This window comes from Hyperolius riggenbachi, chromosome 1, assembly GCF_040937935.1.
Source record: "Hyperolius riggenbachi isolate aHypRig1 chromosome 1, aHypRig1.pri, whole genome shotgun sequence".
Lineage (NCBI taxonomy): Eukaryota > Metazoa > Chordata > Amphibia > Anura > Hyperoliidae > Hyperolius > Hyperolius riggenbachi.
In genome coordinates, this window is record NC_090646.1 from 512,095,279 (window position 1) to 512,108,891 (window position 13,613).

General features: G+C 45.6%; 1 protein-coding gene across 1 annotated transcript in view; it reads left to right on the forward strand.

Moving 5' to 3' along the window:
- Positions 1 to 10,092: 10,092 nt before the first annotated feature.
- DHX37 (DEAH-box helicase 37) overlaps positions 10,093 to 13,613 on the forward strand; it is a 70,806-nt gene continuing 67,285 nt past the window's right edge. Inside the window, exons 1-2 of the mRNA XM_068243840.1 lie at positions 10,093 to 10,154; positions 13,127 to 13,242. Of these exons, the coding sequence (XP_068099941.1) occupies positions 13,137 to 13,242 (106 nt within the window). The 5' untranslated portion in view covers positions 10,093 to 10,154; positions 13,127 to 13,136. The remainder of the gene's footprint in view (positions 10,155 to 13,126; positions 13,243 to 13,613) is intronic.

Below are 13,613 nucleotides of genomic sequence, written 5' to 3' on the forward strand. Positions count from 1 at the left end.
CTCCTCCTCCTCTCCCTGGCGTAAGCAACTGCTGTCATCGTCACGCTAACAAGAGCCCCATTTCCAGAATCATAAACCAGCCTCCTTGTTAGAACCAATGGCTATCAGCATAAAGCGCCAACTACCGTCATGAATTAGTAATCATCCTCCTTATTATATCACTGAGCTGACTTCAAATATTGCTGCTAACCGCCATCATTCCAGTCTAGATAATACCAACCTTGTTGTTCAGACGATACCTCCTGCCCACTGCTGCCAATATGAAGGACTTCTTCTAAGGCAAAACCTTATACCTAATGCCCTCATTACCAAATACAATCTGCTTGCTATATCTACTGACTGCTATTATAAATGGTAGAAAGAACCTCTTTTGCAGCTATGCTTCCTAACAAACAAGTAAAATTAGTAAGAACTGAAGCTAGTAAATATAGCAGCATTTTTCCCTTTTGGGGCTAATCAGTAACCCTGTAAAGGTTTTTTCCTTCCTCTGGATCATCAGGGATATGTGAGGGTACAGGCTAATGTTGTTCTTTATTTTCTGGTTGAACTGGATGGACGGATGTCTTTTTTTCAACCCAAATAACTATGTAACTATGTTATTGAACTGGAAGTTGTATCTATGTTTTATCAATAGTTCTGTTGGAAATTTTGAGAAGTTACCAGGGAGGCTAGTGTGAGGGTCTGGAGATAAATCAGAGGTAGGTTATGGTCCAGCTACAACCACTTTTTGGATACATTTAGACCACATATTAACTACCTACTGTTACTTCCAGCTCAAAAATATTTCCAGAATCGTCCCTTCCTTTCACAGGAGGCTACCAAATGCTTGCATCTGCTCTAACCATATCCAGTCTTGACTACTGTAACACCCTACTCTGTCATCTACCAAAAACCAAACTGGCACCTCTCCAGTCCCTCCTGAACTCTGCTGCCCGTCTTATCCATCTCTCCTAAAGCTCCACTGTACAGTTCCTCTATACAGTGTTCTGAACGTCTCATGTATCTATGTTCCCCAATATTTGTTGTGTTAAGTTGTGTACTTACTATGTACAGCAATACAGAAGATGTTGGCACTATATAACGATAACCCCTGCTCTTTTGAGGTAACAGTTTTTTTTACTATTTGGTGCACAGATGAGCTGCTAATTCCCCTGCCAAATAGTGCATTTTGTCCGAGGCATGGGGGAGGGGGAAAACACAAAATAGATAATAGTGGTTGTTTATTCGAGGGAAATAAGGCCTGAACTGTTTATTGAAGGACATGCTGGCAAAGGTGAATAAGGTATCAGGCTTTTTAGAAAAATGCTGTTTTTTCAGTCTTGTTCCACTCCTTAAACAAGGTTTGACCCTGTTTGAATATAGTGTAGGGGCAGTATGGTAGCACCAGGGAGTAGTGATGGTCATGTCTTGGAGAACTAATGGAGAAGAATGCTTTTGATTTGCTAGTCATGGTCATTTGCTAAAGCAGGATGTTATCATAGCAAATCAAAGCTTTGCAAATCCATCTGCTGATCAAACAAATCACATGCTTCATAAATTCTCCTAGACATGACCATCACTACCAAGGAGGGAATGGCAAGGCTCCATTCATATATTTTGTTTTTTGACACCTCTTTATGCAGAACCAAGTTCAGCCCAAGGAGTTCCCCCCCCATCCAGTATAGGTAGCCAAAGATGCCACCCCCAACTATAGGTAGCCAAAGGTGTGTGTCCCCAGTATAGAGTGCCACGTGTGTGTCCCGAGTAAAATGTATTCCAAGGTAGCCAAAGGTGTCCCCAGTATAGACATCCTTCCCCCATTAGTTAGCCAAAGGTGTCCCCCATTTTAGGTAGGCCCCCTGCTAAAGGTGTCCCCCAGTATAGGTAGTCCTGCCCTATAGATAGCCAAATGTGTCTGCCAGTATGGGCATTCCCCCCAATAGGTAGCCAAAGGTGTCTCCCAGTATAGATATCCCCCTCCCATAGGTAGCCAAAGGTGTCGCCCAGTATAGTTAGTTCCTTCCCCTATAGGTAGTCAAAGGTGTCGCCCAGTATAGATAACTTCCCCCCCCCCAATAAGTTACCATAAGTGTCCTCCTGTATAGGTAGTGCCCCCCATAGGTAGCCAAAGGTGTCTCCCAGTATAGATATCCCCCTCCCATAGGTAGCCAAAGGTGTCGCCCAGTATAGTTAGTTCCTTCCCCTATAGGTAGCCAAAGGTGTCGCCCAGTATAGATACCCCCCCCCAATAAGTTACCATAAGTGTCCTCCTGTATAGGTAGTGCCCCCCATAGGTAGCCAAAGGTGTCCACCCAGTAAAAGTATTTCTCCCCCCCCCAATAGATAGCCAAAATATCCCCCATTTCCCCAGTGCTCCCCATCTTTGAGTCCCCGTGACAGTCTCTCACACCTGCTGATCAGCTGTGACCCGAAGAGGAGAGAGCCGCACAGTAATCACATGGTACACTTCTAACGCAGGAAGTGGCTTGTGATGTCAGTTCCACTTCTGAAGTCCTCTATAACTGCACGACACTCTCCCCATCACTGCTGATCTGCAGGTCTGAGAGACAGCTGTGAGTAATGGTCGGGGTGGTGCTGGCGGGTGCCCAGCATGGGAGGCGCCTGCAGTAGGTGAGGCCCCAAGCGGCCCTGGATATCTAAGCAATGTGTTTAGGGAATGCTTCTAAACTGCCACCCAAAATGATCACTGAAAATTGTTTGAGGCAACAGTTATTGAAAGTCCATACATAGCTGTAGATGGGAAAGAGGGTACCTTAGACTCTGCTTTAGAAATGTGGGGATGAGCTGATCACCATAAAGTGCCATTATTTCTGCAGAAGTAATGGCACTTTTCTGCTGACTAGCTGATCGTGACATAAGTAGAAATCAAATGCTTCTTGAAAGGCAGTTGCCTCCTTTGTTTTCATCTGCACTTTATTCCTGGATCATCATAGTTATTCAGTGACAATCACCATTTTATAGATTATCTAATAGCATTCACTAATTTAAAAGTGGAGAATGTTGTTCAAAAAGGAGTGGAGAACAAAGTGATCCTTTTCAAACACTACCTTTGGCATGCATCTCTAATTTAAAGAGGAACTGTAGTGAAAATAACATAATGAATAAAATTGCTTATTTTTTACAATATTTATTTATATTTAGTCAGTGTTTGCCCGTTGTAAAAGCTTTCCTTAACCTGATTTACATTCTGAAATTTGTCACGGTTGGTAACATCTTTAGTCTTACGAGTTAATTGAAGGGCGCTGCTATATTCATTTAGAGCTGCCTATTCCTCAAGGTCTGGGGTATCCCCTTCCCCCTACCAATACTTGGAGCAAAAAAAGTTAATACAGAGGATGGCACTACGAACAGGCAGAGCCGAGACTCAAACACTGGTTGCCTGTGTCAAAGGCAGAGCCCTCAACCACTACACTATCCAGCCACCACTGGCTGGACTATTCCGGGATGTATAGTTATTATGCACACAAACCAATATATATATGTAAGGATAACGTCAGTTTTTCTAGGTATATAAATTTGTTTATTAAAAGTACAATTTCACAAATATTAAGGTCTGATAAAAATGCCAGGCTTGCTCACAATTAAAACAATGGTCATCTGAATATTTCAAACCAACAACATTCACTCACATATTTCATACTATTCTTAGGTATGCACTCTACCTACCACGGCATAGGAGAGTGCATACCTAATAATAGTATGAAATATGTGAGTGAATGTTGTTGGTTTGAAATATTCAGATGACCATTGTTTTAATTGTGAGCAAGCCTGGAATTTTTATCAGACCTTAATATTTATGTGAAATTGTACTTTTAATAAACAAATTTATATACCTAGAAAAACTGACATTATCCTTTCACATATATATTGGATTGTGTGCATAATAACTATACATCCCGGAATAGTCCAGCAAGTGGTGGCTGGATAGTGTAGTGGATGAGGGCTCTGCCTTTGACACAGGCAACCAGTGTTCGAGTCTTGGCTCTGCCTGTTCGTAGCGCCATCCTCTGTATTAACTTTTTTTAACATCTTTAGTCTTGCCAGGTGAGTTCCATACACAGAGAGAGATATTGCTTGCTTGGCAGTCGGAAAATATTCTTTCCCACGATGCAATGAGGTTCACAGACAGTAAACTGTCAGGTCCTTGGTCTTTACTTCTCACTGTGGGAGGGGTATCAACACTATATCAGCCATACAGACGTTCCTGATGATCTTTTCAAGAAAAACAAAAGATTTCTCATGGGAAACGGGGTATCAGCAGAGCCGGGACAAGGTCCTTCAGCACCGAAGGCTGAGACACCAAAGTGCGCCCCTCCATCCCTGCCACCCCAGCCGTCACACACTGATTGCTATTAGACTAAGAGGCGCCACAGAGCCCACAACCTCCCCAACACCTTGATATCTAGTTATCTGGCATGCAGTCACTGCCATGTATCCCCTTTTCTTATTTCTTTCTGCTTCAAACACAATTAGGAATGACAGCTGAATAAATTCTGCGCCCCCTCCTACCCTGCCCCTGAGGCTGGAGCCTCTCCAGCCTATGCCTCGGCCCGGCCCTGGGTATCAGCTCTGATTGGTTTAATCCTTGATTAAAGTTCCTCTTTAAAAAGTGGCCCCTTTTGAAGTCAATGCTGGCTTAACTTTTCTGACGAACAGTTGTTTACCACTTCTGTTCAAATGACTGGAGCTTTACAGTGCCACACTGGGGTAATTGAAAGTGGACAGTCAAAGTGCTGTTTGCTATTCCAATTAAGCCAATTTCCTGCAGAATGCTGAACTGCGCACTTGTTGAGTAGTTCAGCCTCCCATCTACAGTCCACTGAGCGCAATTTCATGCAGCCAAATGGCAACGTCTGCAGTCTTACGCATGTCAGTTTTCACCTTGCTGTAGTTACTAGGCAGCAAAAAATGCATCATGTCACATTTGAGCCTGGGCTGTGACTGTGCTCGTATGTGACGCAATTTGGTGGCAGTCTTTCCACCACCCATGCCGAGCACTAGTAAGCATCCAGGCAATGCACTGGAGCAGCTGACAGGTGGTGAATTCACTGCCCTTTGCTCCTGTGTGAAAAAGGAAATCACCCCGAGGGTCCTTTCGCAACTGCACTGCACCATTATTCTAGGTACACACAATGCCATTTTCTGACATTTATTATTATTTATTTAAGTATTTATATAGCGCCGACATATTACGCAATGCTGTACAGAGTATATTGTCTTGTCACTAACAGAGGGGCTCATAATCTTGTCCCTAACATAGTCATATGCAGAGGCGTTTCTACCATTGAGCGCAGGGGGGGCGTGGCGCACCGGGTGACTGACAGCCAGGGGGTGTCACCACGACCCCCCATGGTGGCAGAGCAGGAGGGAAAGCAGCACTATAAGGAGAGGCAGCAGGGACAGCGGCGAGGAGGGGGGACATATCCACCTCCGCCTCACCTGGGTCCCCTCCTTCTGCAATCTCCCCCTCCAAAATGCAGTGGCAAACAGGCAGGCAGGGAGAGCGGGAGGAGAATAACTCACCTCACTTCCGCGTTCCAGCCGCTGGAACGCTGTGTCGCCGTCACGTGCCACTTTTGCGCCTTCAATACCGCCCACTGTGCTTCCTTATGAGCGGAAGCACAGTGACCGACATTGAAGGCGGAGATGTGGCACGTGACGGTGACGCTGGAACATGAAAGTGAGGTGCGTTATTCTCCTCCCGCCCGCCCTGCCTGTTTGCAGCTGCATTTTGGAGGAGGGGGAGTGAGGGAGGGGGGATATGTCCCCCCTCCCCGCCGCTATCCCCGCTGCCTCTCCTTCTTGCACTGCCCACCCCTCCTGGGGCAACTTTACTACCTACACTGGGGGCCACTATACTAGCTATACTGGGGGCCACTATAGTACCTACACTGGGGGCAGCTATACTGGGGGCCACTATACTAGCTATACTGGGGTCCACTATACTACCTACACTGGGTGCCACTATACTAGCTATACTGGGGGCCATTATACTACCTACACTGGGGGCAGCTATACTGGGGGCCACTATACTAGCTATACTGGGGGCCACTATACTACCTACACTGGGGGCAGCTATACTGGGGGCCACTATACTACCTACACTGGGTGCCACTATACTAGCTATACTGGGGTCCATTATACTACCTACACTGGGGGCAGCTATACTGGGGGCCACTATACTAGCAATACTGGGGCCCACTATACTACCTACACTGGTGGCAGCTATACTGGGGGCCACTATACTAGCTATACTGGGGGCCACTATACTAGCTACACTGGGGGCCACTATACTAGCTATACTGGGGCCCACTATACTACCTACACTGGGTGCCACTATACTAGCTATACTGGGCTCCATTATACTACCTACACTGGGGGCAGCTATACTGGGGGCCACTATACTAGCAATACTGGGGCCCACTATACTACCTACATTGGGGGCAGCTATACTACCTACACTGGTGGCAGCTATACTGGGGGCCACTATACTAGCTATACTGGGGGCCACTATACTAGCTATACTGGGGCCCACTATACTACCTACATTGGGGGCAGCTATATTACCTACACTGGGGGCCACTATACTAGCTATACTGTGGGCCACTATACTATCTACACTGGGGGCAGCTATACTGGGGGCCACTATACTAGCTATACTGGGGGCAGCTATACTACCTACACTGGGGGCCACTATACTAGCTATACCGGGGGCCATTATACTACCTACACTGGGGGCAGCTATACTAGGGGCCACTATACTAGCTATACTGGGGCCCACTATACTACCTACATTGAGGGCAGCTATACTACCTACACTGGGGGCCACTATACTAGCTATACTGGGGGCCACTATACTACCTACACTGGGGGCAGCTTTACTGGGGGCCACTATACTAGCTACACTGGAGGTAGCTATACTGGGGGCCACTATACTAGCTACACTGGGGGCAGCTATACTACCTACACTGGGGGCCACTTCTATTATTAGGTAGTATAATAGTAGGTAGTATAGTGGCTATACTGGGGGCCACTCTACTACCTATACTTGGGGCCACTATACTGGCTACACTGGGGCGCAGCAGCTATACTACCAACACCGGGGGCAGCAGCTATACTACCTACACTGGGGGCAACTATACTACCTACATTGCGGTCAGCAGCTATACTACCTACTTTGGGTGCAGCAGCTATACTACCTATAATGGGGCAACTATACTGCAACTATACTGGGGGCAACTATACTACCTACACTGGGGTAGCTATACTGAGGGCAACTATACTACATACACTGGGGGCAACTAGCTACCTATACTGGGGGCAACTTTATTACATATACTGGGACAACTAAATTGTAACTATAAGTAACTTTATTACATATACTGGGACAACTATATAACCTATACAGGGGGCACCTATACCTGGCATTACCCACCGTGGCGTGCTTAGTATGCCACACTGGCTTCTTTCCTTCATGTTTTTGGGATGTGGGAGGAAACCCACATAGACACCCCATGGCAGATGTTGACCTGGCTGGGATTCGAACCGGGGACCCAGCGCTGCAAGGCAAGAGCACTAACCACTATGCTAACCCACTACAGATCAATTATTTCCAACATGTCAAATCTGATTTCCAATAGATTTTCTGATAGATTTTCCATTTATTTCTATGGAAAATCGATCGGAAATCAGATCAGACCTTTTCCATTCATTTCTATGGAAAATCGATCGGAAATCAGATCAGAAATTTTAAACATCATCATCTGCGCCCCTTATATATGTATATATGTATATAATTGCACAATATCTGGTCGGTGAAATCAGGGGTAATCCACCGAGGTAGAGGTGGCAGCAGGTGGGAAGGTTTGTCTTTAGCCTCATCACGACAAACAGCAGCGCCATACATTTGTATATATAGGAAATCAGATCAGACCTGTTGGAAATAATAAATTTGACAGAAGATCTGTCAGAAAATTGCATGTGTATAGAACACACACTTTAGTATATGCAGCAGACTTTGTTGACAGGAAAATTAGAGGCAAAGAGCCTTTAAAAAGCACCCTTCTACTCATTTCCTGTGGGTTATGCATGTTTCTAAAGGTGGGCAAGGTGGGTCTTTTCCTGGGTGCAGGGCGGGGGGCAGGGGAACGATTGCAGAGAGTGAGCAGCAGGAGCATTTAAGTTAACTCACCTGATTCGTTTGCCGCATTTACTTCCAGATTCTTTGCTACTCACCTCTCTCCCTGGTAGCAGTAACGGTGTCCTCTAGGTGGCGCTGTTATCAATGAAAGAGACGGGATGCATGGAACCAGGAAGTAAATGTGGTGCGTGGATTTTGGCAGGTGAGTTAACCTGAATGCTCACACTGTGCACACTCTGCATGTGCCCCCCCTCCGGCTACCACAACGGAGGGCACTCTGGCTACTAAAACGAAAGTAAGGGCTCTCTGGCTAAAGCAGCACCCCGGGTTGAAATTACCTGCTTAGCCCTAGGAGCTCTATGGCCTAGAAACTGACCTGGTTACGAGGAGTGCTTTTCACAATGGTACGTTGCCACAAATTTACTGCAGCGCCAATTTTTCTGGACCTCTGAGCTCAGCGGAACGGAAGCTGAAGCGCTGCATTGGGGGCAATGAGAAAACGGAATGTTTCCTCACACAAGTGAAGAAATAGACCGTTCTAAAAATCCACTTTGGGGGTAGGGGTCTGGAGGGGGGATGTGGGGAAACGGAGCGGAAGCATCGGAGTGAAAATGGATCTGATTGACCGGTGATCAGATCCATTTTCAAAAATCCGTTTGCCACTCCAATGCAAGTGTGAACCGGGCCTTAGCTATTTTGATTTCCATATTTCTTTTGCAGCCAGGCTTTACGTTGCAAAAGGTTCTTTTATACTGGTAGACAGGAAGCATGTAGTTTAATCAGCATCAGTTTATAAGCACGGCACCACTAATGCAGCAAAATTCTAAATTTGCATGGTACCATTGACTTTCAGGCAGCGCCGCGGTCACACTTGTCTGCTTTCGTGCGCGTTTTCTGCACAGAAAAACTGATTTCAACTGAGAACTCATGTCAATCAATAGGCTAGGTCACACTTGAATGCAGATTTTGCGCGCAGAAAAAAAGACATCTTGCGCAATTTGTCAGTTTTCTTTATATATTACATTAGCTGCTGTGAGGCAGGGGTCACATTTGTCTTTTAGTTTTCTGAAAAGTGTAGAAAACTGAAAGACAAGTGTGACCGCTGCCTCATTGCTTCCGGTGCGCGATAACGCACTGCAGCTTCTACGTCAGCTAAAGCACTTCTGGCGGATCGCAGGAAGTGTAACATGTTCCAATGAGTTTAAAGAAAATCTATAAAAAAAACAAACAGCCCCTAAAGGTAATTACCTTGGGAGGGGGAAGCCTCTGGATTCTAATGAGACTTCCCCCTGTCCTCTTCCCACTCCAGGATCCAGCGCTGGCAGCCCCAGAAAGATCAGGAGAGCAGGAACAGCTAAAATATTTACCTTCTGGCTTCTGCGCAGGCACAGTAGCGGCTTTCCAATGGGCTCAGGCGGAAAAAGTCGAGCCCATTCAGGTCCGCTCTACTGCGCAGGCGACTCGATCTGGCTTGGCTGTTTCCACCGAAGCCCAGGATCGCGTAAGGTATTCTAGGGCTGCCAGAACTGGAACCCTAATGAGGCTTACACTGGTAAGTGTAAGCCCCATTAGGATCCATAAACTTTCCCCATACGAAGGTAAGTACCCAGTGGCATAGGCTAGCTAAGGAGCTATGGGCCCCCGTGCGAGTTTTATATGCCCCCCAATTACTCTATACATTACAATTGATACGAAGCACCAAAACCTGCCAAGGACAACCACAAGAGGGTATCGAGGTGGTCTATTAACTATTAACCCTTTTTTGGATGGATTGATCAGACAGACAGATAGATGCTGGTAGTGTGCAATATACAATAATAATGCAGTCATAGCGGTACAGCACTACAAGGTTGGATAGGATCTTAGCTGAGCATTACGTACTCTCTATCCCGGTTGTTGTTTGTTGGCATGGAAACAGAGCGCACTGTTAGTGTACACGTCACTTCCTCTTCCGGTGCACAGGAAGCTGCATGTGTCTTTCATGCACGCCACATTGAGGAATTGCGGTGGTAAAGTAAGTTTTGGTGTTCACGGTGTGTATCTGTGCTCTCTTTTCTGCACCGCAAACAGATCGGGCTCTGGTGGGAAAATTGCAGGATAGACAAGCGGCGGAGAAAGGAAATTACTAAAACCTTAGATGCATATTACATACATTGCAGATGTATTACTCTATAGGCACATAAATATTCAAAAGTATCGCCAGTTACTGAGAAAGAAGCAGCCTTGTTGAAATCAAATAGCTATTTTTATATTGCTCTTTGTGCGTTTTCACTTACTCCCTGCCCAACTTGTTTATTTTTTTTAGGCTTTGCTGCAGAGTCTAAGCATGGCAGCTCTTGCTTCACTGCTGACTTATTTACTTCCGCTGGAAATCTGATTGGAGTCAGATGAGGATTGTCTAGCCTGCATGTTGAATGGGATTATCAGTTATGAACAACACTTAGCCATTCTCAATCCATGTGTATCTGGTGTTCTAACATTTCAGCATACTTATTGAAATAGCATACAAAGTCTACTAATGCTGGGTACACACGTTGCGATTTCCCGCTCAATCCGCGGGATCGATCGATTATTTCCGACATGTTCGATCAGGTTTTTATCGATACAGCAGTCGATTTTGCATAGGTATGCAAAATTGATGGCTGTATCGATCGATCGAAACCTGTTCGAACATGTCGGAAATAATCGAATCGATCAGGAAATCGCAACATGTGTACCCAGCATAAGTCATGCAGCCGATAAATGAACGGTGCTAGTTCACTTTAAGGGACCCAAACCTCATAGGGGAATTCTTGTTTGCTTTGATCAAGGGATTGTAAAGAAATATACATATGGTTTATAAGTCCCAATAATTTCATGATACCTTCAGGTGACAATTTGCAAGTGATCAGTGTACAGATGTACTGCTTGGCACACTGTTGAGCATTCCTTTATGTTCTGTTTAGGGGAAAGGAGAAGCAGGAGATATCGTATGGCAAGTCACTGCAGAAAGTCACAAAATGGTAGAGTAGTTTCTGAGTGGATTGCTGAAGGGTTGTCTGGTGATTTTTGTAGATAATTGTACTCTTGCTAGATGAGTGATGTTTACAGGTGACTAAAATCTAGCATGTTTCTGCTTGCGATAATGTAAACAAAAAGCAGAAGTGAGAACTGGTCACATGATTGTGATCAGCCAGTCATAGACTTAAGCCTGGTACACACACAATGGGCTCTATCCATAAAAGGTTACCGCAAGTTTTCCGCTTAAAACAGCGGATTTTCCCGTCCATTTAGCAAAGTGGGCATTCATAAAAGCTGTTCCCGCATGAAAATCTACAATCCCCCAGCAGAGCGAGAAATTTCCGCCCTCCAGTGTTTTTCTAGATTTATCTTGAAAAAAGTAACAAAATGGCCATTCATAAAGTTTAGAGGAAGCGGTATGTGGACGGGAAATACCGCTTCTTCTGATTTTGCGGATTACATACAAGTGAATGGGACAGACCTCCCAGAGAGAGCAGTGCACGGAGGGACTCTGCCGGCTGAAGTGTTTCCGCATGCCTTCCGACAGCTTACCGCCAGCCTTCAGCGGGAGATCTCCGCACTTGCATCGCAGCTGGCAAAATTTTTTTGAATGACCACCCAGAAGTCTAAAATACCGCTGCGGTATTTTCCCTCCAGGAGTTTTTTCGCCACAACTTTTTTATGAATAGAGCCCAATATGTGTTGCGTAGTGGTTAGCGCTCTCGCCTTGCAGCAATGGGTCCCCGGTTTAAATCCCAGCCAGGTCGACATCTGCAAGGAGTTTGTATGTTCTCCCTGTCTCTGTGTGGGTTTTCTCCGGGCACTCCAGTTTTCTCCCACATTCCCAAAAAATCTTACAGATAAGTTAATTGGCTTCCCCCATACACTACACCACAGGTGTCGAACTCCAGGCCTGGAGGGCCAGATCCATGCCAGTGTTTAGGATGGACTGAGAAAGAAAGTAATGTGTTCTACCTGATGGACCACTCCTTTCCTGATTCAGACCCATCAATTCATTTGAGCTGTGTCAAAAATGTGTGAGGACCTCAGCCCTCGTAGGGCCGGTTTGACATCCCTGCACTACACGATACATACAAAGACATATGACTATGGTAGGGACTAGATTGTGAGCCCTTTTGAGGGACAGGTAGTGACAAGACAATATACTCTGTACAGTGCTGCGGTAGATGTCGACGCTATATAAATAATAATTCTCAGCCAAGACAGGTGGTCAGGGCTGCCTCTGCTGAGCATCTGAGCCACAGAACACATTCATCTAGTGCGTGCACTGTGGCCTTCGGCGCTTAATGTTGCGTCGCAAAGAGATCATGAGTGTCAGATCATGATGGGCAAAAGCAAACCGAGATTATTGCTCTCCTACTTACCCCCTCCTACTCTGTTATGTACTGTGCGTCATCCCTTCTTCCTGCTTCATAGCAACAGTACATGTTATTGGCCTGTGTGCTTGGGACAGGTCTTTACAGCACTCACCCCCAATCTGTTGACCAAAGGATCGAGTCCCAATCCCTGCAGACAACATTACTCATGCATGTGTATGCACCTTTACAAAAAAACTTGCTTGATCAAACCAGTGAAGCCAACTTACCTCTCTACTTACTCTCCTACTTACCTCTTGTGCTCTGTCATGTACCGTGCGTGATCCCTTCTCCCTGCTCCATAGCAACTGTACACGTTACTGGCCTGTGGGCTGGGGACAGGTCTTTACAGCACTCACACCTAAACTGTAGCCCATGATTGAGTCCCGGTCCCTGCGGGCAACAGTACTCCAGCGTGTGTATGCACCTTTACAAACCCCTTGCTTGATCAAATTGGTGAAATACATCTCTATGAACTTTTTCAGGAGGAGAATGTCTGTAGTATTGATCCTTTTATTGCATGGTAACTTTTATCATGGGTAATTCTACACTGTAATGATCATGCTGGTAGTAGAAAACTGCAGAGATTCTACTATGTGAATATTTTCAGAGATTTTACGATGGGTCGCATGAGAAAGAGGCATAACTGGAAGGCAAGGCAGAAAGAACAAACTACAGAAGACAAACCTGCAGATCCCATGCCAAATGTGCAAGTGGAGATAGAAGGTGAGGATTCCTGTGCTAGCTGGGGCATGTGAGATTTTTTTTTTAATTATTGATATATAAGGTGTATTTCCAACATTAAAATGAATATAAACCACATATCAACACCCTGCTACTTACTTCTCAAAAATATCTCCAGAATTAGTTATTTTCTTACACAAGAGGCTACTAAAATGCTTGTACATTTCCCATCCTGACTAATGTAACATCCTACTTTGCGGCCTACCAAATACAGACTGGCACCTCTCCAGTCCCTACTGAACTCTGCTGCTTGTCTCATCCTTTTCTCCTCCCACTCCTATGATGCCACCCCTCTCTGCCATTCCCTCCATTGGCTCCCAATTACCCAAAGGATCCAGTTCACACTCATAACA